At 45.1% G+C, this 22,497-nt stretch overlaps 3 protein-coding genes across 4 annotated transcripts in view; 2 read left to right on the forward strand and 1 right to left on the reverse strand.

Annotated features, from left to right (window-relative positions):
• The first annotated feature begins 1,214 nt into the window (after positions 1-1,214).
• Positions 1,215-11,525, forward strand: LOC310773624 (26S proteasome non-ATPase regulatory subunit 4-like). The gene is made up of 10 exons (XM_083633545.1): positions 1,215-1,274; positions 1,936-2,076; positions 2,158-2,272; positions 5,276-5,362; positions 7,170-7,238; positions 7,355-7,567; positions 10,349-10,457; positions 10,564-10,701; positions 10,888-10,943; positions 11,028-11,525. Exons 1-10 carry the CDS (start codon positions 1,249-1,251, stop codon positions 11,196-11,198), a joined length of 1,125 nt encoding a protein of 374 aa, XP_083489671.1. The 5' UTR covers positions 1,215-1,248; the 3' UTR covers positions 11,199-11,525.
• Positions 11,526-12,501: 976 nt separating this feature from the next.
• Positions 12,502-19,493, forward strand: znf687a (zinc finger protein 687a; the record flags this gene model as incomplete). Its single annotated transcript, XM_083632923.1, has 10 exons — positions 12,502-14,568; positions 14,722-14,977; positions 15,150-15,373; positions 15,510-15,694; positions 16,107-16,289; positions 16,386-16,548; positions 16,636-16,875; positions 16,980-17,092; positions 17,521-17,623; positions 17,715-19,493. The coding sequence occupies 10 exons, from the start codon at positions 12,502-12,504 to the stop codon at positions 18,342-18,344; spliced, it is 4,164 nt and encodes a 1,387-aa protein (XP_083489049.1). The 3' UTR covers positions 18,345-19,493.
• Positions 19,494-19,558: 65 nt separating this feature from the next.
• The window catches only part of otoa (otoancorin), a 30,359-nt gene continuing 27,420 nt past the window's right edge, over positions 19,559-22,497 (reverse strand). For both annotated transcript variants that reach the window (XM_083640714.1, XM_083640713.1), the window contains exon 30: positions 19,559-21,800. In XM_083640714.1, coding sequence (XP_083496840.1) covers positions 21,718-21,800 — 83 coding nt within the window. In that variant the 3' untranslated portion in view covers positions 19,559-21,717. The remainder of the gene's footprint in view (positions 21,801-22,497) is intronic.

Raw genomic sequence — 22,497 nt, forward strand, 5'->3', positions numbered from 1 at the left:
TTCAGAAATTGATGGAGTGTTTAGCAATCCACATGAGGTGGGAAAGTTTGTGAAAGAAGAGTTTGGAGCAGTTAAGTCTGTCAAAATAACGAGAGGTGGGATTGTTATTATTGATTGTGTGTCGAAGAAGCAGGAGTTGCAAGTTCTAGATTTATTGTCGTTCAAATCTTGTAATGTGATGTGTTTCCGACTTGGAACAGGTCCAGTGACAGTGAAGAAAGGAGTGATCAGTGGAGTGCCAGTATGTGTTTACTGTGATGTATTTAAAGAAGTGGAAGGTGTATTTGAGGCAAGGAGATTGAATCGGTTTAGAGATGGTGTAAGCGAGGAGAGTACCTCAGTGTGTTTGAGTTTTGAAGGAGAAATCCCGGATCGAGTGTTTGTGGATAGTGTCAGCTATAGGGTGAGGGAGTATGAGAGGGCTCCTCTCAGGTGTTATTCTTGTCAGGAGTACGGTCATGTTGCTGCAGTGTGCAGAGGACAAAGGAGATGTGGACGGTGTGGTGGAGACGAGTGCAGGAGGGAGAAATGTAAAGACGAGGTAAAATGTCTGCACTGTGAGGGGAGTCATAGAACAGGATCAGCGCAGTGTCCACGTAGAGTTAAGGAGATTGAAGTGAGAAGGATCAGAGAGGAGAAAGGAGTGTCGTATGCTGAGGCTGTTAAGTGCAGGGAGATTGAGGGAAAGGAAAAAGTGCAAAATGAATCTGAGCAGAAGAGTGGAACTGGTGGAATTGAACGAAACATTTGTGTGGACAAGAAAGGATTTTTGACATTCATGGCCATGGTAATTAATTGTGCGGAACAGATCAAAGGAAAAAAGGAAAAGATTAAGATGATGATGGATGCAGCTAGAAGGTTCTTGAATGTTGTTGACATTTCTGGAGAGGAGATCGAGAAGGCGCTGAGGGATGAGTTCCCTCCGACTGAGTCGTAGAATGGACATATATATCGTGAATGGGAGCACTATGGGTGATGATACATGATGAACATTGTAAATAGACTCCAATATGTAGAAGACATCAAACTCCATCCAGTTGGTGGCGGTAATGCACCTTTATGTTGGTTGCCAACCGACATAAAACACTAAAGAAGAATAAGAAGAAGACGACGTAGTTTACAGTGTGAGGCAGCAATGCACTAACCCGTGCCTAGTCTGCCGGAAATTTAAAGAAGAAGAAGAAGAAGAAGATAAAACACTAAAGAAGAAGAAGAAGATGACGTAGGTAAACCAAACTACACTTCAAGATGGGGCTTGAAAGTACTATGGTCTGGTAAGGACATCGAAATACATATTAAATTGGTATTTTAAAATGCCAACTTCATGAAAAAACAGGTACCGGTCGTTAAAATGGAAGTGTATGTCTTTCGGCGTGTATTATTTAAAACGTACAAGTTTACGAGATTTACTTTCGTTGCGAGCTACTCAGAGTTCCCCTGAGTCACTCCAACGTTAGCTAGCGATAACGTTACCTGGCCAATGCAATGGAAGGCTAGCTGCCTTTTCTATCACATATATGATATATAATTATGTGATGATATATGATATATCAGACATGTTTTAATACTACAGCGGCTGCGTCCCCACATAACGTTCGTGATTAGCGAGTTAGGTTGCGTCTCACACATGATGAAGCAAAGCTGGCTTTGTTTGTGTATTGGGCTAGCGTTTAGCACAAACCCTGCGTTGCCTGTTTGACAGCTGATAGCAAAGCAGGGTTTGTGCCCAATTCTGCCAATCATGGCATTTGGATCCATTGCATGATGATGAGCGTTAACGTTAGCTAATTGTCATTGAATAACGCTATGTCGTTTTTGGACGATTACATACATACAGTGTCGGCTTAACGTTATTTGGTTACTGTATAATGACAACGTTAAAGTCAGATGTTAAATTAGACGTTTACTGCTTAACAATCCTGTTATTTTCCTTAGTGTGGACAACAGTGAGTACATGCGCAATGGAGACTTTCTGCCCACAAGACTGCAGGCTCAGCAGGACGCAGTTAATATTGTTTGTCACTCCAAGACCCGCAGCAACCCTGAAAACAATGTGGGCCTCATCACCATGGCCAAGTAAGGGCAGTGTGCTTGAATTGTTGCACTCACAAGTCAAGTATGGTATTACAATGATACAAGAGTTTTCTTCCTGTGCAGTAATTGTGAGGTGCTGACCACCTTGACTCCAGACACTGGGAGGATACTGTCCAAGCTGCATGCTGTGCAGCCTCGTGGAAACATCAGCTTCTGCACAGGGATCAGGGTGGCACATGTAAGTATGGCATTGTCAGTGTGCAGTAAGATGCAAATCCAGTGTTGTGCAAGCTCACACTTCACAAGAGCTAGCTCACGTTCATAGCTCATTTTGAACTTTGAACTATAGCTCACAAGCTCACTTCTTGTTTACCCAGAGAAAGGCACAGCACTGAAAATGTAACACAAGCTTTTAACACACAATAGCTTTTTAAACACATCTTTATTTTAAAAGATGATTGTAAAGTTCCGGGTCTTAAGCCAAAGCTTCAACATTAGAGCAGACATATTTTATCTTGCTCTAAAATGAAAAATATACAATTCAAAATAGAATACAGTACATAGCTTTTTCAACACATTTACCCCCCCCCCCCCAGTCCAGTTCACAGGCAGCTGTTCTATAGTCACTGTTCCAGTTGCAACAACAACAAAACTAAACTGCAATTTACAAAAACATGCAATAATAGGCTATAAAACACCACAACCAATAAAACCAAAAGTAAAATATAATTATAAATACTGATGAAGACACACAAGCTGGTATTGCATGTTTTTGTAGATTGGTGTTTTACTTTCTTGTCATGGGTTTTTATCAGTTCAATTCAGTTTGCCTTAGCCCCATGATGGGCCGTGGGCATTCCTTTCGATGGCAGCCTTTCTTGCAGATTCTTTGGCGCAGGACGACGGGGGAGAAAGAAGACAGAATGGATAGACAACATCAGAGACTGGAGAGGAGATCTGGGATCTGCAAGAAAGGCTGTTATCGAAAGGAATGCCCTAGCCCAGTGATTCCCAACCAGGGGTACGTGTACCCCTAGGGGTACTTGAGCAGCTTGCAGGGGGTACTTAAAAACTGGCGACTTTTTCCCAATTGAAAACTGTCAAAATTGTATTGAAGAGGAGTCATTCAAATTATTTTCATTTAATGAGATGTGTTAGAGAGGCCTACTAAAAGTTTAATATAACAACTTTAGGAGAATTATGGACCCACATGAGTGAGGGGGTACTATTGGCATGGTAAAACAGCTCAAGGGGTACATAACACAAAAATGGTTGGGAACCACTGCCCTAGCCCATCATAGGGCTAAGGCAAACTAAACTGAACTGATAAAAGCCTCACAACAAGAAAGTAAAACACCAATCTACAAAAACATGCAATACCAGCTTGTGTGTCTATCCCCTTTTACATTACACAGCCTGTGAAAGCTGTGATCGTTGTGGGATTATTACGCCTTTCCTCCTGTTTAAGGGAGAGACTGAGGGAAAACCACCTCCAGACTGAAGTTCTACTATCAGAATAAGTTAACCAAAGCATGTCTGCAGTCTGTCTCGCCTGTTGTACGGTCCCTTCACGAAAAACAACTAACGTTATAGTATTCAGAGTGACTGTGCTCCTACTATAGCCTATATCGCAACTCTGTGGCCAGCTGCAACTGTTTGACATGCAGGCGTCCAGTCAACATGCTTTCAGAATTATGCTACTTCACAACATGCAGTGTTTCCCCTAGAAAGATTTTCAGGCCTGGAGGGATTTCGAAATGTACCCCGACCGCAACGGTGGGGGCCCTCACTGGCGACGCTAAACTTTTAGCTAACCTGTTCGCATCTATGTTCGCAATGGCATCCCAAGTATCATCATACTATTATGGGATGCGATGCGAACAGTTGTATTATGGGATGTGCGTTTCCCAGGCAACGACACACGTTGACACATTTTGGAACAGCGCTGCACGCTGGCACAATGCTCCTAAAATGCTTGTTCAATGAACGGCGCTCGTTTAGCGCGTTCATGCACAACACTGCAAATTTACAGTGCTATTCTACCTGTACCCCAGTACACATGTCGAGGAGTTGTGTGAGGGGCTAGGGCTACTGATGTGGGGAGGTGACAGGTGAGAGTAATACACTTAAGGAAGTTGGTTAAAGTCATTACTCTAATGGAAATACAACCCTTTGTCCAAATCGAGTGGTTCTGATTAGGCTTGTTGGGAGTGCGTCCCCTCTATCATGATGTGAGTGCAGAACTAGTGGTTGGAAGTAGGACTCAGTGAGTGCATTTACATGCACACTAATAAACTGTATATTCATGGATTTCTAGAGTTACCTGATTATCAAGATCATGGATGGTGGTCCCAAGGAACCGGAAGTAGGGATGTCACGATACTAGAATTTCTACTTCGATACCGATACCCAGGAAAATATCGATACTCTATAACATTTTCGATACCACGCAGCGGGATGACAACACATCAAGAGGCTTAAAAAATAAACAAAGACAGACGCTTCTCCATAATCTAGGCCTGATAAAACTCATTAAAAAATTACCTTACACAGCAGATTACCCCTGCTCTAGTCATCAGCCTATCATAACACAGCAGGGCACACCTGCTCTAGTCATCAGCCTATCAGAACACTTTGAACTTGTTGAAGCAAAAGATACCAACCAATGACCGGGAGGGAGAAATCAGTGGTATGTTTGATTTTTCATTAAGAGAAAGCACTGCTGATATTGATACAGTTGCAAATGAGTATTGTATCCGTTTAAAATGTTTAGTATTGATACTTATCGATACCTGTTGCAAATGAGTATTGTATCCGTTTCAAATTTTTAGTATTGACTTTTATCGATACTTTTGACAACCCTAACCGGAAGGAGGTGGCCCTCTAGTCTCTACCACTTCTCCATTGATAGAAATAGGGGGAAGGAGGCTGGTGCTCTTTCCAAAATCAACGACCAGCTCTTTGGTTTTTGAGATGTTAAGTATCAGGTTGTTGTTTAGGATAATATCGTATGGTGGTGGGGCATCTGGTGATTCCCACCCCTACCAGTTTACTTGATTATTCTCAGTTATCTGATTATTGTGTGCATGTAAACACACTCAGTATGACATGAGATACAGTCCTCACTACTACGTTTGTGTTTGCAGAGGGAGCAGGGGCCCAGCAGCATCAAAAATCACAATATGGCATTTTCTTAGTTCAACTGGTGATCCATTGATTCTCTGTCTTCTCTCTTCTGTAGTTGGCTCTGAAGCACAGACAGGGCAAAAACCACAAGATGCGCATTATTGCATTTGTTGGCAGTCCAGTGGAGGACAACGAAAAAGAAGTGAGCTAAGTGTTCTGTCACGAATGAATGTTTTATATGTTTATCACTGGTGATGCATCAACAAAACCCAGTAGATACTAGATTTCTGACTGATGCTGAATGTTTACTTGGAAAAATGAACAGTATCAGATTTACTTCAAAATAAAGATGGCTGGGGGAAAGATAGACATCTCCTTGGAAAGCATGCCACTCACCACACTCTCAAACAGTAGTTGTGATCAAGGGTTACACTGAATGCAGTTTCAGCACTATTGTCTGCAGACACAATACAATACTAAAACATATTTCTTCACACTGGGCTTTCTATTCAATTGAGGCCTGTAAATGTGCATTTCTGCCAAATATAATGTATAACTGCCAAAACTGTTTTTTTTCTTTGCAAGTTATACTTTATATATACAGTATAATTGTATATTATCAGTCGAAAATATTCTCTGGAAATGTGCACACGACAAGGTATCTGTGGAATAATTAAGATTGGCTCATGACATCACGGCACTAATCTATCTATTCACCTTATTTGCCCATATCAGGATGCTTCTGCATAACATTTTTGTAATCGTTATTCCATTTTAGAAAGTAGATTACTCCTACCTTTGTCATTTTTAGACTTGCCAAAAAGCTGTTTTCAAGCAAGAAAAACAAACTGTTATAACGTTTTCATATTTTTTTCCGGACGTAACATATATTCCAAATATGTGACCAGTTGATCAAAATAATGCCTATTTGGAAAACAAGCAGTGAGGAGCGCTGGCTGTGTGACCGGCCAGACTAGCTAGTATCTGTCAACCCCTACTTGCAGTGAGAATGAGAAAACACTGTCGACGTGCTTTTGTAACTAACATTACAGCCATCGGCTCCTCCCAGCAGTAACGCTATGAGCATGTAACTGAAGTTGGCCATACTCGCCGCAGTGTAGCTGCTGAATGTTGCCAAACTTCATTCATGGTTTACAGTTTATAGATGTTTACAAAGCAACCGGCCAGCTAACTCTGAACCAGAAGAACAAATACAATTGCGTCTGACACGGAAGAGAAAAAGTGGGCGGGGCAAGATAAGGTGAACGCCAGCAGTCTGTCTCTCTGTCCTTGGTGTATCTCGAGAACCGTTGGTCCGATCGAGTGCAGTGCCCTGTTTTCATGCAATTCAGCATAGCGCCACTACTGGCAAAAACAAATATTGGTTTATCTCAAGAACCGTTCGTCTGATCAACTTCAAATTTGGGGAGTGTGCTGCTGGGAACTCGACGTCGTGCAGTGCTGAATTTCTTGCAATTTGACATAGCACCACCTACTGGCAACACAAAAAGTAGTTTATCTCAAGAAACATTCATCCGACTGACTTCAAACTTGGGGACTGCGCTGCTCGGACCCCGATGGGTTGTGGACCCGCATTTCATGCAATTTTGACTTATGCATAGTCATAGTGCCACCTACTTGCAACACAAAAAGCGGTTTATCTCGAGAACCATTCATCCGATCGACTTCAGACTTCAAACTCGGCGGGTGCGTTGCTGGGAACCCGAGAAATTGCAGTGGTAAACTTTGTGCAAATTCAACCAATAAGATTACAGCTTTCACGTATCTCCAGCACTGTCCGTCGATTGACTTCTGTATGTCTGTCCTTCGTGTATCTCGAGAACCATTTGTCGGAATCGACTTCAAACTTGGGGAGTGCGCTTAGGGGGACCTGAGTGCAGTGTGTGGGGGTAGCGCTCATGGTGTGGTGAATGAGGGGCACAGGCACTGCACTAGTATCTCAATAATAGGCTATGTGTGTCTAAACTGAATTATTTCTCTTCTTTTAGCTGGTCAAAATGGCGAAGCGTCTTAAGAAAGAAAAAGTCAGCGTTGACGTCATTAACTTTGGAGAGGAGGTATTTTTCTTTCAAACTGCCACCCTCACTCAACCTCTTGTATATCTTATGTGCTCTTGTAAATAACATTTTCCTCTGCACTGGCTGGTCCATGTGTCTTTGTCTCTCCTCTGCAGGAGCTGAACACAGAGAAGCTGACTACCTTCATCAACACACTGAATGGGAAAGAGGGAGCAGGATCCCACCTGGTCACAGTACCTCCAGGCCCCAGTCTGGCTGACGCCCTCTTGACCTCACCCATCCTGGCCGGGGAGGGAGGTGCATTAGGCCTGGGTGCCAGTGACTTTGAGTTTGGGGTGGATCCCAGCGCTGACCCAGAGCTGGCCTTGGTAAGAAGAGGGGAATGAGACAATAGCTTCAGCGTTACTGTTACGTTCCCAAGTTTGACCAGGGGAGAAAGGATGTAACATATAAAACACAACAAACTGGGGGACAAAGGAGACAGAGATCATTTACAATAATCAGGTTTTATTACTAAAATAAGGTAAAATAAAAAAGGATCAAATCGGACCAACACAGGACTGCTTCCTGAAACAGAGGAGGAGTGATTAATAAACACAAAAGCTGAGGTTAACCCAAATAAACCAACCACACTCTCAAAAGAGAGTCAACAGGCGCCCCACTCAAACTGAGAGTCACACTCTAGAAGAGTTGAAAAGCTTTCTTTTGACCGACACCGATCCACAAGTGCTAAGCACCACGCACACAGCACACCATGCTGTGTGCAACACAGTTTTGGGCAGCCCCAACACACAGCACCAAGCTGTCAGGAATTTGGTATACACAGCACCAAGCTGTCAGGATGGCCCACTGGGCTGATTGCCCCATGGTTTTAAGCTGCAGCCTCTGATTGGCAGAGTGAGTACACCTGTGCTCTCCTGCACAGGTGCCACAGCACTGGGGTGAGGGCCTGGAGAGGAACAATCAAGCACAGACACTCCCATGTAACAGTTACCACAACTATTCTTTTTCAGTTCCTTTCAACTCAAGTCAGTCTCGTTATTTTCTTTGTGATTATCTTTTGTACCACATTTTATCTTATTCATTATCTCTTCTATTGCAATATTTCTTTTAAATCATGTTCTGTAGTGTCCGGCTACTTGCCGTACCGTCAGTATTGAGTCAGTTAAGATTGGATGCTTACCGTAAAACCCGGTAAAAAAGATGCATCTGGGGCGTCCGGGCAGTGTAGCAGTAGGTTCCCTGCCTACCAACACGAGGGTCGCAGGTTCACGCCCCCGTGTTACCTCTGACTTGGTTGGGCATCCAGACAGGCACGATTGGCTGTGTCTGCAGGTGGGAAGCCGGATTGAGGGTATGTGTCCTGGTCACTGCACTAGCGCCTCCTCTGGTAGGTCGCGGCGCCTGTTCAGAGTGGAAGGGAACTGATGGGAATAGCGTGATCCTCCCACGTGCTACATCCTGCTGGTGAAGCTCCCCGCTGTCAGGTTAAAAGAAGCAGCTGGCAACTGTGCATGTGTCGGAGGAAGCATGGTGCTAGTCTATGGCTCTCCCCAGATCGGCAGAGGGGGTGTAGCAGCAAGGGGGAAATTGGCCAAGTACAATTGGGGAGAAAATGGGGGGGTAGATCAGAAAATATATATATAAAAAGATGCATCGGTATATAAGACAGTATTTTGGAGGGTCTCTCGATGGCAAAAAGGGTTTCCTATCCACCTTATTTCTAGCTGCCTATGGGTGCTTCTTCCAGTGTAATCCTCCCAGCCTTGTTGCTGAGAGCTTGACACCCGTCTGTAATGTTTCAAAACCGCAGGCGAACGGAGCAAATCACTAATCAGGTCCAGCTTGGCAAAAATCTCGTCGATAAATTTCCAGAGTTGCTCAAAGAGCTATGTGCTTGCTATCTGATAGCACATAGAGGTCACGTGGAGGCTGGGTTTACCCAGGCTAACTCCAAGCTGCAACAATCAAGTTGCAGCTTGAGTGCAGATTCAGAACCTCCCAGCGCCAGGAGTTTTAACGTGACGTTAATAACGAGGAAATGGCAAGCTGCAACAATCAAGTCACGTTAAACCGGACCTTGTACCCATAATTATTTTACAGCGGGGCATTCAAAAATAAGGTGGATAGCTATTAATTTATAAACATGTTTATTTAAGCTATTCCACAGCTGTCAACCATTAATATAGAACCTCCTTGCTGTCAACTAACGCTAACTTAGTGACAGCCTAGGTTACAGCAGTACTAATAATGCTAGGAAGATAGCCGGCCGGCGTTGGCGTTGTCTATTACCGTTTCTGTTGTGCTAGGATCTATTACTTTTTTCTCTTTCCTCTTTCATAAGTATTTTTTATTGGAGAACACATATCAAAGAATATCACAATAGCCAGCACATAAATATGTGATCAAATGTTTTCTTTAAAAAACAAACACACACACACACACACACACACACACACACACACACACACACACACACACACACACACACACACACACACACCCATAAAATAAAGTAAAATAAAACCCCTCCCCACTAATGCAAAAGCTAATTAAAATAAAGTAAGATTAACGGAGTTAGTTGATGCTTATCACACAGGATCTATTACAAAATAGCGATGGTGCCCATATACAGTTGTAGTAATGACAGCAATAAATTCCTCTGGGTTTGTAAGCCTCCCTGCTGTCTGCAGACGTTAAGGGAGAGTAGGATGAGCGAGATGTGTGGATAGTTCAGAGAAGCAGGTGAAACCTTCAGCCAGCTCCTCATAGCAGCATCCATTCATCTCATCTTACCACAGGTAACCATGAACAGTTGTGTGGTGTAACTTACTTGCTTCTCCAGCTACTCCTTGACTTTTAGAAACGGTAACAGACAAAAACGGTAACGCGGTGGCTAGCTTCCTATTATGTAAACAATGTGGCCACGTCGACCGTAATGACGCTGATAGAAGGGTATGTGGAAATTTCCAACCGCTGCATTTTATACGCATGTATAGGTCACACCGGTATATGAGACGCACTCCACTTGGGGAAATGAAAAGTGCATGTTATATACCAGGCTTTACGGTATTTACCTCACAAGAGCTTAAAGTTGATCCATTCTACTTTGATTCTACTCACTCCTTGATTGCCTTCTTCCTCTCTAGGCTCTAAGGGTGTCTATGGAGGAGCAGAGACAAAGACAAGAGGATGAGGCTCGCAGAGCTGCTGTTGTGTCTGCTGCTGAGGCTGGTGTTCCCTCCCCTACTGCAGACGGTGAGAGAATGCCCAAATTGTTTTTCCACCATAGATGATAATTTATTTCCTTTTTTGGTTTGTATGATTGACAGGCAGCGTATAATATTGTCTGTGTGTTTTACAGAGTCTGAGGATGCCCTGTTGAAGATGTCTGTTCCCCAGGCGGACACGGCCACGCCTGCTCTACCAGACTTCAGCCGAATGACAGAGGATGAGCAGATAGCCTATGCTCTGCAGATGTCCATGCAGGGAGCAGGGGGAGGTTAGACACAGACACCTATTTAAGATTTTACAACCAACGAATAACTTCGTTTAGAACACTACTTGAGATTCAAACACATTACATCAACAGCAAGATATTCACTAATCCGTTCATCACCTACTCCTTCAGTACATAAACCTAATTATTTTTCCACACAACAAGCGTTCTGTTCCACCTGTGTTGCAGAGTTTGGTGGTGAGGACATGGACACAGGAGCTGACATGGAGTCCAGTGAGGCGAAGGTAAGGATTACTTCTTATTTTCATCAGACACCAAAAACCTACTTGGATAAGATTATATGTATGATGTCATGTCTATGTGTGCAGGATGAGGAGGACTATGATGTCATGCAGGACCCAGAGTTCCTTCAGAGTGTCCTGGAAAACCTTCCTGGGGTCGACCCCAACAATGAGGCCATCCGCAACGCTATGGGCTCCCTGGCTTCCCAGTCGGGCTCTAAACCGGAGGCCAAGAAGGACGAGGAGAAGAAAAAATGAACACCCAAAGACAGGAATATTAGCCTATATATCAATAAAAAACTGAGGATGGCACTGCATGTGTTTTTCACAGTGTTGCTGTCCTAAAAGCAGGAACTGTTTATCTTTTGAAGATGGAACCTTTACAATAGCTGTGTAAACTGTAAACTAATCATAACATTTGCATTTTTGTATTTTCATTTAAGTTGACTAATTAAGGCCTTTTCTGGTTTAGTTTCTTTATTTTGTGTCAAGTCTTGACATGTTGAGTTTTGAATATTTTGTATTAACTACCGACTAACTGGACAGATTGCAATCCTCAATAAATTTACAAAATACTGCTGCCACTTCAGCTGTTGGGTTAAAATTAATTTGTTAGTTGCTGCTGCTGCTGCTGCAGTAGTCGGTGCCTCAAGCAACTTGCCAATTCTAACTTAAAAAGAAAACTGCTTATTCGTTGAAATTGTAGTTGTCTGTTATTACACAGCCAGTATCATAACCCACGCGGTCAAACCATGATTTTGATTTCGCGCAGAAAATGATATTAAAGTTTGTAAAGAGGCTTCACAGGCAGTGCGTTCGTAAATCCACTGAAATGAGAGCGCGAAGGTACGGTACATTATTACAACGGCGCTCCCAATTTAGGAGCAGTCCAGTGCGCACTGCGCTCTGGGCGCTCGGAGTGCTATTTCCGAACGCACCCTACACCGCCCTACACCAACTTGCCAGACACTTCGGAAGTCCACGTCGCATGAGTTAGTGACGGAAAACTCATGCGTCTGAAAATAAAGTCAGGAACCAACTTCGCTAACTAGCAGGTAAAATATACCAACATTCGCTACCTTTAATGGAGCAATCCTTATCAGCTATACATTTACTACAGTCTGTTAGTTGTCAGAGCCTCGTTAGTTGAGCATGGCTTTGGTCCGACGACGGTGTTTGGGTGCTTATCGAAAGTTAGCCGGTTCATGTTAGAAAGGCCAGCCAAATGTTAGCTTTAGCTGTTAGCAAAATGACCCACTTGTTCTACGTGACAACGAAGTTTGACATGCCGAGTAACTTTTTGTCTATTGTGGTTTTATAATAGTTGCTAAACTTGTAGCAGATAACACACCACCTATGTTATTGCCGTATACTCGAGATGTTGCTGCTGCTAACGCTACTTTTGAATTAACCATTGATACAAAGTGCGTGACAACGCATTGCGAAATAACATTACATGAACTTAAAATAAACCTGATTGATAAGCTCTTTAATTATTTTTACAAATTTGGCCATTCTGACCTGGATTGTGCCTCAATAGGTTTTGAGCCTTTTGCTGGGGATGGGGGATATGAAGACCCCAGATTTTGACGATTTGCTGGCAGCCTTTGACATTCCTGATATTGATGCCAAAGAGGCCATTCAGTCAAGCCCAGGAGAGGAAGGGGACGGGGCAGAGGATGACATGAGAGAGAGTGGGTCTCCTTGCTTCCCTTGCTCCCCTGTCTCTCCGCCTGACACACCTGTCGTCAGTGTGATTGTGAAGAATGTAGTGCGGCCTGAATCATGTGGAGAGCCAGATAGGTCTGTTATGGATGATACCAAAGGCTCTTTCGATAATGCACACAATCCTTCAAGCAGTGCCGTAGGTGCTAAGGGTCAAAGCCAGTTAGGTGAGGCGGCTCTACTGACTTCACAGCTCAGCCCCAAACTACCTGGTGACATCCCCTCAGAGCCCCAGATGCCCAATGGTTTTGAAGGATCACTCCCCAGGCCTCAATCCAATGGAGACCCGTGGTCCTGTGGTTCTCCAATGAGGTCAACAGTGAACCCTAGTGAGAGCAGAGGTAAAGAAAGAGCTGAGGTTGGATCGGATTCAGCCAGGCATACGGCTGACATCATGAACAAGCTGAAGCCCCTCCTCTACCCCGAGTCTTCAACCAGGGCTGGTCCCACTGCCTCTTCGTCCTCTCCCTCCCCTCTCTCAGTCAGCCAACACCCTCCTCACTGTACTCCGAATGAGGAGAATTGTAGCCTCCCTAGCCTGCCGTCCTCCCCTTCACCCCAAAACGGGAGTGGGAGAGCTGGGATAAGGCACATGATGCAGTCAGATGAAGAGGACTCGGAGCCAGATTTGGGAAGCCCGCTGGTGATCCAGGAAAGCCCAGAATCTGTAATGTCTTCCCCTCCCAAATTTATACGCAGACCAAAAGTATGCTCTGAGTTCCTTGGCTCTTCTCAAACCTCTCCTTGTCATCTCCCCTGTGCTCCTAGCCTCTCCCCTTGTCCAACGTCCTTAAAACCTAAACTCCACCATGAGGAGGTGTCTGCCACCCCCAGTTCTCCCCCCACAGCTCCCCAGCTACTGCAGGGCCCCCAAGACGGCCTCTCCACACGTACAGGCTCCACATTAGTCCAAGAGGAGAAGTATCCAGAGCATGTGATTGATGAGCGGGACTCTCCTGAGAGCCCGCCACCTGACCAGACAGGTTTTATAGTCCCCAAGAGAAGCCCCAGCCCTGCTTCAGCCCCAAAACCAGCTCCAGCTGCAACCGCTAACCAGGAGGACCTTCATCACCAAGCGGAGCCCATGGAGATTGAGCCCAGCCAAGAGAGCAGGCCAGGGGAGGCCCGTGAGGTGCAAGGTGAAAAGATGAAAGCCGGAGATGGAGGAAAAGCCGACAAGGACAAGTCTGGTGCTGGCTCATCTTCTGTGGATACTGTGTCTACCAAAGTTGCAGAGAAGGTTTCATCCCCATCGCGCCCTCTCAAAGTTAAAATCAAAACAGTCAAAACGCCTACAGGCAGCATCACAAGGACTGTGAGTGGAGTGGCACCTAAAAGAGGCAGACGAGCCTCGAAGGCTGCGGACGACTCCAAGCATTCACCAGGAGGTCAAACAACTATAGCGAGGCCCAAGAGGGAGGCGGCCCAGCAGTCTCGGAAACTGATGTCAAAGGCTGGCGGGACTTTGCCCGCTGCTGCGGCGCTCCAGGGTGCCAGCAGTGCAATGTTAGTAGGTGCCAGTATGGTCAAGGACAAAGCAGCAGCAGACACCAAGGCTAAAGTTTCACCCACAGCTGTCGGCATCACCAAAACTGCAGCCCTGCCCTCTGTCCCCGCTACTCCCAGAATGAACCCTGGAGGGCTCAGCATGCACAGCCTGGGCCCAAAAACTCTGCTCAGTGGGATGGCGGGGTCCTCCTCACCTGCAGCCCTGCCCCCTCCTCAGGGGGGCAGCAGACCAGCCTCTATAGTTAACAGCACAGGGGCCACCATATCCAAGACTCAGTCCAACCTGGTGGAAGCCTTCAACAAAATCCTCAACAGCAAAAACCTGCTGCCCTGTTATAAACCAGACCTCAGCTCTCCACTTCCAGCAGAGTGGGGCCTTCCGCTGCCGGCACAGGCAAGTCTTCTCGTTCCGTTACAAAGGGACTCCTAATACAGCACAGCGGTACAATACATCATCATCATAATAATCATAATACAATACATCGTAACTCCATGATGATCTCGCCGCATTGTTTAGTGTTAATATGAGCCGTGTCGTTCCCTACAGGGTTACCGCTGTCTGGAGTGTGGCGATGCCTTTGCCCTGGAGCAGAGCCTGGCGCGGCACTACGACCGCCGCTCGCTGAGGATTGAGGTGACGTGTAACCACTGTGCTAAGCGGCTGGCCTTCTTCAACAAGTGCAGCCTGCTCCTGCACGCCAGGGAGCACAAGGAGAGAGGGCTGGTCATGCAGTGTTCCCACCTGGTCATGAAACCTGTCACTGTGGAGCAGATGATTGGCCAACAGGAACCGACCCCCATTGGTTAGTGAGCATTGTTTCTGTCTCTCACCCGTTGTTTCAGTTTTGGATGTGAATACTAGTCACAGGTACATGTTCCAGTTCCTCTTTTAAATCCATATTCTTGGCGATCGTATATTTTCAACCGTCTTTCCTACCTCCCACTCTCGCTTTGTTGGCCCTGCTCTCCCTTCAGGCCTGCTCTCTTCCTCTGTCCTGTCCTTCTCTTCAGCACCGTCGTCATCCTTGCTGTCCCAAGCTGCGCCTCACCCGGCCCCCCAGGTGCATCCAACAATAACCAGCAAGAGAGGAGAGCCAGTGCAGCACACCGATAACAAATGTCCCGAGTGTCGGGTTCAGTTCTGCAGCAAAGAAGAGGTGGCCGCTCACTTCCAAGAAATCAAACCAGCACACAGCACCGTGAGTCTTGCTCTGTGTGTGTGTGTGTGTGTGTGTGTGTGTGTGTGTGTGTGTGTGTGTTCTCATGATGTGGACAGTGAACAATAGTCTAACTGATTTCTCTTCACGCTCCCACACTTCTCCCCTGTTGGTCCAGCCTTGCACAGAGTGTTCTCCTCCCATGCTGCTTTCTAACAGCTGCAGTGCAGCAGCTCACCAGCGCCTCCACCAGGCCTGCCCACCCCACGTCTGCCCAGAGTGCGGCGGCACAGCCAAGCAGCCGGCCTTCCAAACCCACCTGGATGAGACCTGTCTGCACTTTGCTCGCCGCATCGGATACAGGTTAGATATCCCTCCTAGGTGATTGGGATGAGCATTTCTAGCAAAAACACTATTTCGAAATTCGCTAGGCCAAAGTCGACCTTTCGTCGAAAATCCACCCACCCCTGCCCTAAAGCAAACGGATCAAAATAAAAATGCGAGTCAAATGTTACATGGTGTCCCCTGGGGGGCTCGGCTCTGCAGGCTCTTGTCAGAGCCAAGTTGTAAAGATAGCGTTACATTTATGATGGAAAGTGAAGGGAAATGTTTTCTAATAGATATTTTCTTTAACTTTCAAATAATAAACGTAGATCTTGATAATAAAAACGATTTTTCGAAAATGTGAAATTCATTGCCCATCCATACTAGGTGACCGTTCAATAAAATAAATATATACTGTTATACATCTTCTCTTTCCTCCCCCTCTCTCCAGGTGTTCCAGTTGCCAGGTGGTGTTTGGAGGGCTGACCTCGGTGAAGTCTCACATCCACCTGGCTCACTGTGACATGTTCCATAAGTGCCCCAGTTGCCCCATGGCCTTCAAATCTGCCCCCAGCATACAGACCCATATCACTGCCCAACACCCCACACTCCACCTCACTGGAGCCCAGGCCAAGTATGTATACACATATACAGGTATGCAATTATGCCTTTTCACATCAAAATCAGCCATTCTCTCATCTCTCTGGATATGGCTTTCTCTCCTTCACAGGCTGATATATAAGTGTGTGATGTGTGACACAGTGTTTACTCAGAAGTCCCTGCTGTACATCCACTTCGATACTCATTTAGCCAACCAGAAGATGCACGTGTTCAAGTGCCCTGAGTGCACCAAGCTCTTTTCCCAGAGGAGTTCCCTAATGGACCATATCAAGGTATATCTATTTGTCTTATAGTCAAATACGTGCTAAGACAAATAACCTCATCCAAATAATTTCCCCTTCTCTATCTCTTCCATCCAGTCACACCAAGCTCCCACGCTCAAACAGGAGATACCTCCTCCCCTGACTGCTCCCGCTCGTCCACAGGCTTCAGTGAAGATGGAGAGCTCAGATGGGGATGAATGGAAGGATCCAGAGGAAGGGCAGAAGGTGAATGGGGAGAAGACGAAGATTCCCTCAGGGTGGAGCTGTATGCCCTGCCATGCACGTTACACAGAGCGAGAGGACTACATCACCCACATGGCCGATCAGCATGGCAAGGTCAGGAAGTAATCCATCTCCCCCTCGATCGAGATGGAATGAAATTCAATTTATTTTGAATAAATAATAGAATAATGAGATCCAACTGTGTGTGTGTTGTGTAGATTCTGAAGAAGTTCCCATGTAGCAAGTGTGAGAGCTCCTTCACAACGACCTCCAGTATGAGACGGCACGTCCGAGACAAACACAAAGGCATGAATCGGGGCTTCCGCTGCCAGTGAGTATCTCACTTCATACATCCTATATCCTTTGATTGATAGACCATCACAGATGCACAGAGCAGAACTCGCTTCAGTACAAGGAACGCCTGGTGTAAAAAATAAATAATCGTACAAATCTGTTGCTGCTGCTGCTGCTGCTGCTGCTGCAAACCCCTGCAAGCAATAATGTCAACATATATTGTATTTAACTACATTTGTGAAAATAAGTAATATATTCTATGGCTTGTGAAATACTGGGTGATTTTCATAATAAAAAAAGGGTAGCAGATTATAATTGGATTTTCCCTCGTTGCCTTTGTCTCAATGAGAGGCTCAAAATCGATTTGAAATCAGAATAGCTCACTACCTCTTACACATTCTGCCATAGACGTGTCGCACTTGAATCAGAAACTCACTGTGTGTGTGTGTGTGTGTGTGTGTGTAGGCTCTGCACAGAGGGTGGGAAAACCTTCAGCAGCAGAGCTATGTTAGAGAAGCATGTTCAGCTGAGACACAGCACAGATACTGCGAGCCAGGACACACACACGGTAAGCCACTGTTTATTTCTTATAGGGGAATCAAACAGGAATTGCCTTTAATAGCAAGGGATTAACAGCCTTTGTTTCCTCTGGCCGAAAGGGAGGCAGTGGTGTGTTGGACGAGGCGGACAGTTCCTCAGAGCAGGACGGCAGCTCAGGGACTCGCCAGAAGCGGAGAGGAGCGGTGAAGGCGGAGCAAGAAGAGGAGGCCACAGATGGGGTGAGCCCCCCGAAGAAGTTTCGTCCCCCCTCCTCCGCGCCCTCTCCCTCGTCCCTCCCTGAGTCTGGGTTCCGCTGCGCCCCCTGCGGCTTCACCACCGAGGACCAGGCGGCCTTCCTGGAGCACATTGCCCAGCACCGCACAGGAGGCGTCAGTCTGCAGTGTCTCCAGTGCGGGGCCTGCTTCACATCCACCTCCTCACTGTCCCGTCATCGCTTCATCACCCACAGAGTCAGAGGCACGCTTCCCGACAACCAGCACGCCCTCGGCGAGCGCGCGGCCCCCTCCCCCGCTGCCACCGGGAACCATGACGAGGGGAGTTCGCGGGGCGGTTCTCCCCCGGCGTCGCCCTCCACTCATCCCTCCATACCAGAGGGGAAGGAAGGGGAGGGCTTGCTGGCCTGTAAGGTGTGTGGTAAACACTTTGAGAAGACGTCCGATCTGAACACTCACTTCAGAACTCACGGTATGGCCTTCATCAGTGCGCGGAATGCAGGAAAAACGACTTAAGGTGTCCCAGCCGAGGGGAAAGGTAGAGGGAGGTCGGCAGATTATGAAAGAGAATATTTGCAATGTGCCTCATTGTCGACTTCTCATTAAAGTGTGGGTTAGCACTTATGCACTAGGTTAACCAAAGATTGTGACTACAGAGTTTCTATATGGAGAGATTGTAAAACAATCAAATGTGATTTTCACGGTAAAAGATAAGCCTTAACCTTGTACATGTTCTGAAACTCAGGATCTAATACTGCATTTCTATATTCAGTTATAATATATGAATGAGATTAGCATGCTACTTCACAGCCAGTGGGCTGTTTGACTAGCTCCCTGCTGTGAGGAGAGACATGTGAATGTGATTAGCAAAACCTACTGTGATGTGCTTGTGGGCTGTTTCACTGAATGTTGATAGACAGCAATGGAATGTGACCACTTTCAATATTTCCTCCTACTGAGGAGATGCTTGAAATGTTAATGCCAATCCAGGTCTTCTTCTGTCAAGTACCCCCCTCCCCCCAAACTCCCTTTTTTTGTTGATAATTTATCTTTGTAAATTTAGTATTTTTATGTAGACTGTACGGACACAGGATTGACTGATCTATTCTTCCCCTGTGAGCAAAAGATGGGCAAGATATACTGTAGATATATAGATATGTGTGTGTACTTCAGATATTTGGTTTAAGGGCATGCTAAATGCTTTGTGATTACTGTAAATAGAAACGACAAAAGAAAAATGACTAAGCAAAAGCTCTATATGTATTCGATTACTTTGATTTCTTATGCCTGCCATACATTGAGACAATGTTGAACCTCATATTTGATTAGTTTTTCATCAAGTTGCAGTTCAGTCTTTGTCCATTTGACAGCAGAAGAGAAAGTACATTTCCCCCCTGGATACAGTAAGTGAATATGTTATAACATGTCATGGGAACATGCTTGGAGCAGGTACCCAGCCAGCCTCCCTGGAAACGTCACCGAAGCCATTGAAATGAGTGGGGTTAGTGTATGGTAGTCAGTGACTGTGTGCTTATGTTGACTTTCTCAGGAGATTCTACTCTGCCTCCCGCCCTCAGATTTAACTTGGTTTCTTGGTTTTGTTTTTGCATTGACAATATCATTTCTAACCAAATGTTCATAAAAAGACAAATAAAAACTGGCACATTTTCAGTCTAATTTGTCATATTTGTTTTATTTTACAGCAAATATCACTTTAAAATCGATGTACTTCTTACTTGAGTAAATATATGAATCTTTATTTAGTTTTACCATTTGTCATTTTCGATCAAATATCCACATTCAAGATCTTAAGAGATCCCACATGGATGGCATCAGAGAGATGCAAACATTAAATATTTATTTTCATTGATTATAAATGATTACGATATAGGTTTTGTCTTAGAAATATAGACACAATTTGTAAATGGTAGATACATTTCTCTTATAGGATAAAAATCAATCCATCATCTTTCAGGAATTCTAACACATCTTACCTGTTACTTCACAATTAAACCCTTAAAGGAGAATTTAGGTATTTCTCAACCTGGACCAATATATATATATGTTTTAATGTATAACCAAGTACTGTAATGTGAAAAGAAATCTTTGAAATTGGTGCAGTATTAACCAAAATCGCTTCAGTTGGCAGCCGCTTTTCCCACATGCCCCTACTGCACTAAACAGGCTTCTTTTTTACCACTGACAGGATCAGATTAGTAGCCTGGCTCCAGAGTCCAAACCTTCGAAGCCCCGCCCACTCAACAGTGTTGTGGAGTTGGCTGTTCTTGATGGAATTTAAAAAAATTCGGAGGTGGTACTTTGTGTAAAAAGGTGGCGAACCATGGTCTAGTTAATTAAAGAGCATGGTGCAGGTTGGAGACCACATTGCATTATGTGGAAGGGGTATATAGCAATGGGATTTGGGGGGGGGGGGGGGATTGTTTCCCCAATCACACATAGCTGCGTTTAGACTCGTTTTTGTAACCAGCAGGGGGCACTAGTCCATTTCATGGAACTACCACTTGTGATGTCACAGGGATGCAATCTAGTCACCTTTAGGTGACAGTCACATTTCTCAGCCCAAAATATGAGGATTTCTGAGTGGTTTGATGTCTGCCCTGGTATCTGTCACCTTTTTTCACTCTCCTTGACTTTGCATCCCTGTGTCAGCCCCAGCAGAACATTCAGAACACGCCCAATGCCACCTTTTCCTCCATATTTATACCCTGGGGGCCTGTGTGTGTGTGGGGGGGGGGGTCATTGTCTTTTTGGAGTATTTTCACTGTAGTCATGAGCCCAAAATGTTAATTCAGATTTTTTTTTAACCTGCACCATGCTCTTTAAACAATAAAAAATAAAAATAAGGCCAGGTTGAAAAATACAGAAATTATGATCCCTTTAAATTATTAAACGATTAAATGTATACTTGTTTCCAAAAGGCCACGGTCCTAATGCCACACATCTGACAAAATTCCCTCAGACAATCTATGATGAACATGTCTGACTTAAAGGATGGCTTTACCAGTAATCAACCCACTTTGTATCATATATAATCTCAGTAATATAAGCACATGGGCAGTGTTTTACCTTCTCTCTCTGTTTACCTCACGAAGAAAAATGCTCCTGCTGCTCCCTGCAGAAACTCCAACCCCACCACCAGCTGCAAGTCATTAAGGCTTGTTAAGGCTCTCCATGCGATTCTCCATGGATGTGCGCATACTTAAAAAATAAACAATAACAGCCCTCGGAGCAGATTCTGCCTCTCCAGCAGAAATTCTGCAGCTCTGTTGTGACGCGTTGTGATGTAAAACGCGTCACAACGGCGCGCTTTGCCAGAGGAGGAAATGGGAGAAGGTCATCACTGCCCATGTGCTTATATTACCCAGATAAAGTCATCCTTTAATCACTAATAGAGCACTGCAGGAATGAGTCTGGAAGTAGCGCTTGGGTTCGTCAGCGGAAAATAAGGTCTGTTGTTAACAAAAGCTTATGTGAGTGGTAATTTGGGTTCAGCAGGATTATCTTCACAAACATGAATCACTTTTATGACTTTTGAAATGTAAATGTGTTTTTTAGAAAATGCTTCAAAAGGCATAAAAGTGATTAACATTCGTGAAGATTATCCTGCTGAACCCAAATCCGCGCTCCCATAAACGTTTGTTAACCACAGACCGTATTTGATGCATTTAAGTGAAATCCCCCATTCTAAAACCCCATAGACTTTTCCCCTGACGAACCAACATGGCGGCGATGTCTGGTTAAACCTACAGAAGTACGTCATCCCTGCGGTACTCTATTTGGTCAACATTAAGGATTATTTGTTTCCATGAGTGCTCTATAGTGATAAGTGCTCTATAATGTCTACTGGATGCAGCGGGTCTCTCTGTCCTCACAGCAGCAGCAACCCCAGGAAGAGGAAGAGGAGGGGCTTCATGAAGGCCACTACTCCCTCCACACTCAGGGAAGGCGCTCCTGGAGGGGAGAGAGAGAGATATGAAGACTGCACTGAAAGAATTCAAAAGTGAGAACCTTTTACAAATGAGCTTTCCACTGCAGCAATTAATAGCAGGTAGGAGAAGATGATACGATTCAACTTTATTTATCCCTGTGTGGAAATTAGGCTGTTGCAGCAGCACAAATATCAAAACATCATATCAAACAACAAACAAAACAAACAGGGGACGGACAAGCCTCTCTTCATTGTCACAAACACCACACACCGCACGCACACACATATCGGCGGCACACACACACACACACACACACGCAAACACACGCTGGGTGGTCCATGAAATTCAGTCTCAGGTCAAAGTTGACTCAGTCTGTTGTGTACAGTAGCTTAGCAGCCTGCTTAGTCTATAGATGTGATCTGAATTCAAGATTATGGACGATTCAATTCAATTGCCGCTCGTATGGAATAAGGCCATACTGTATGTCGATTACAAACAGCAGTGGGAGATAAAGCGGGAGGTGATATCTGTGATGGACACTCGGACAGCAAACAGAGCAGGCTGTCGGCAGCACGGAGCTTCGTTACATAGCTAATTCATGTTCTCATAATTATATAACAACCATAATGAACCACGGCGTGACAGAAAATATGTTGTTTACAGAGTGCATTATGCATGCCCCGTTTTCGCCTGTTCCAGGACTCTACTCGGAAGAGAAT

This window comes from Poromitra crassiceps (assembly GCF_964638095.1).
Source record: "Poromitra crassiceps genome assembly, chromosome: 1".
Classification (NCBI taxonomy): Eukaryota; Metazoa; Chordata; class Actinopteri; order Beryciformes; family Melamphaidae; genus Poromitra; species Poromitra crassiceps.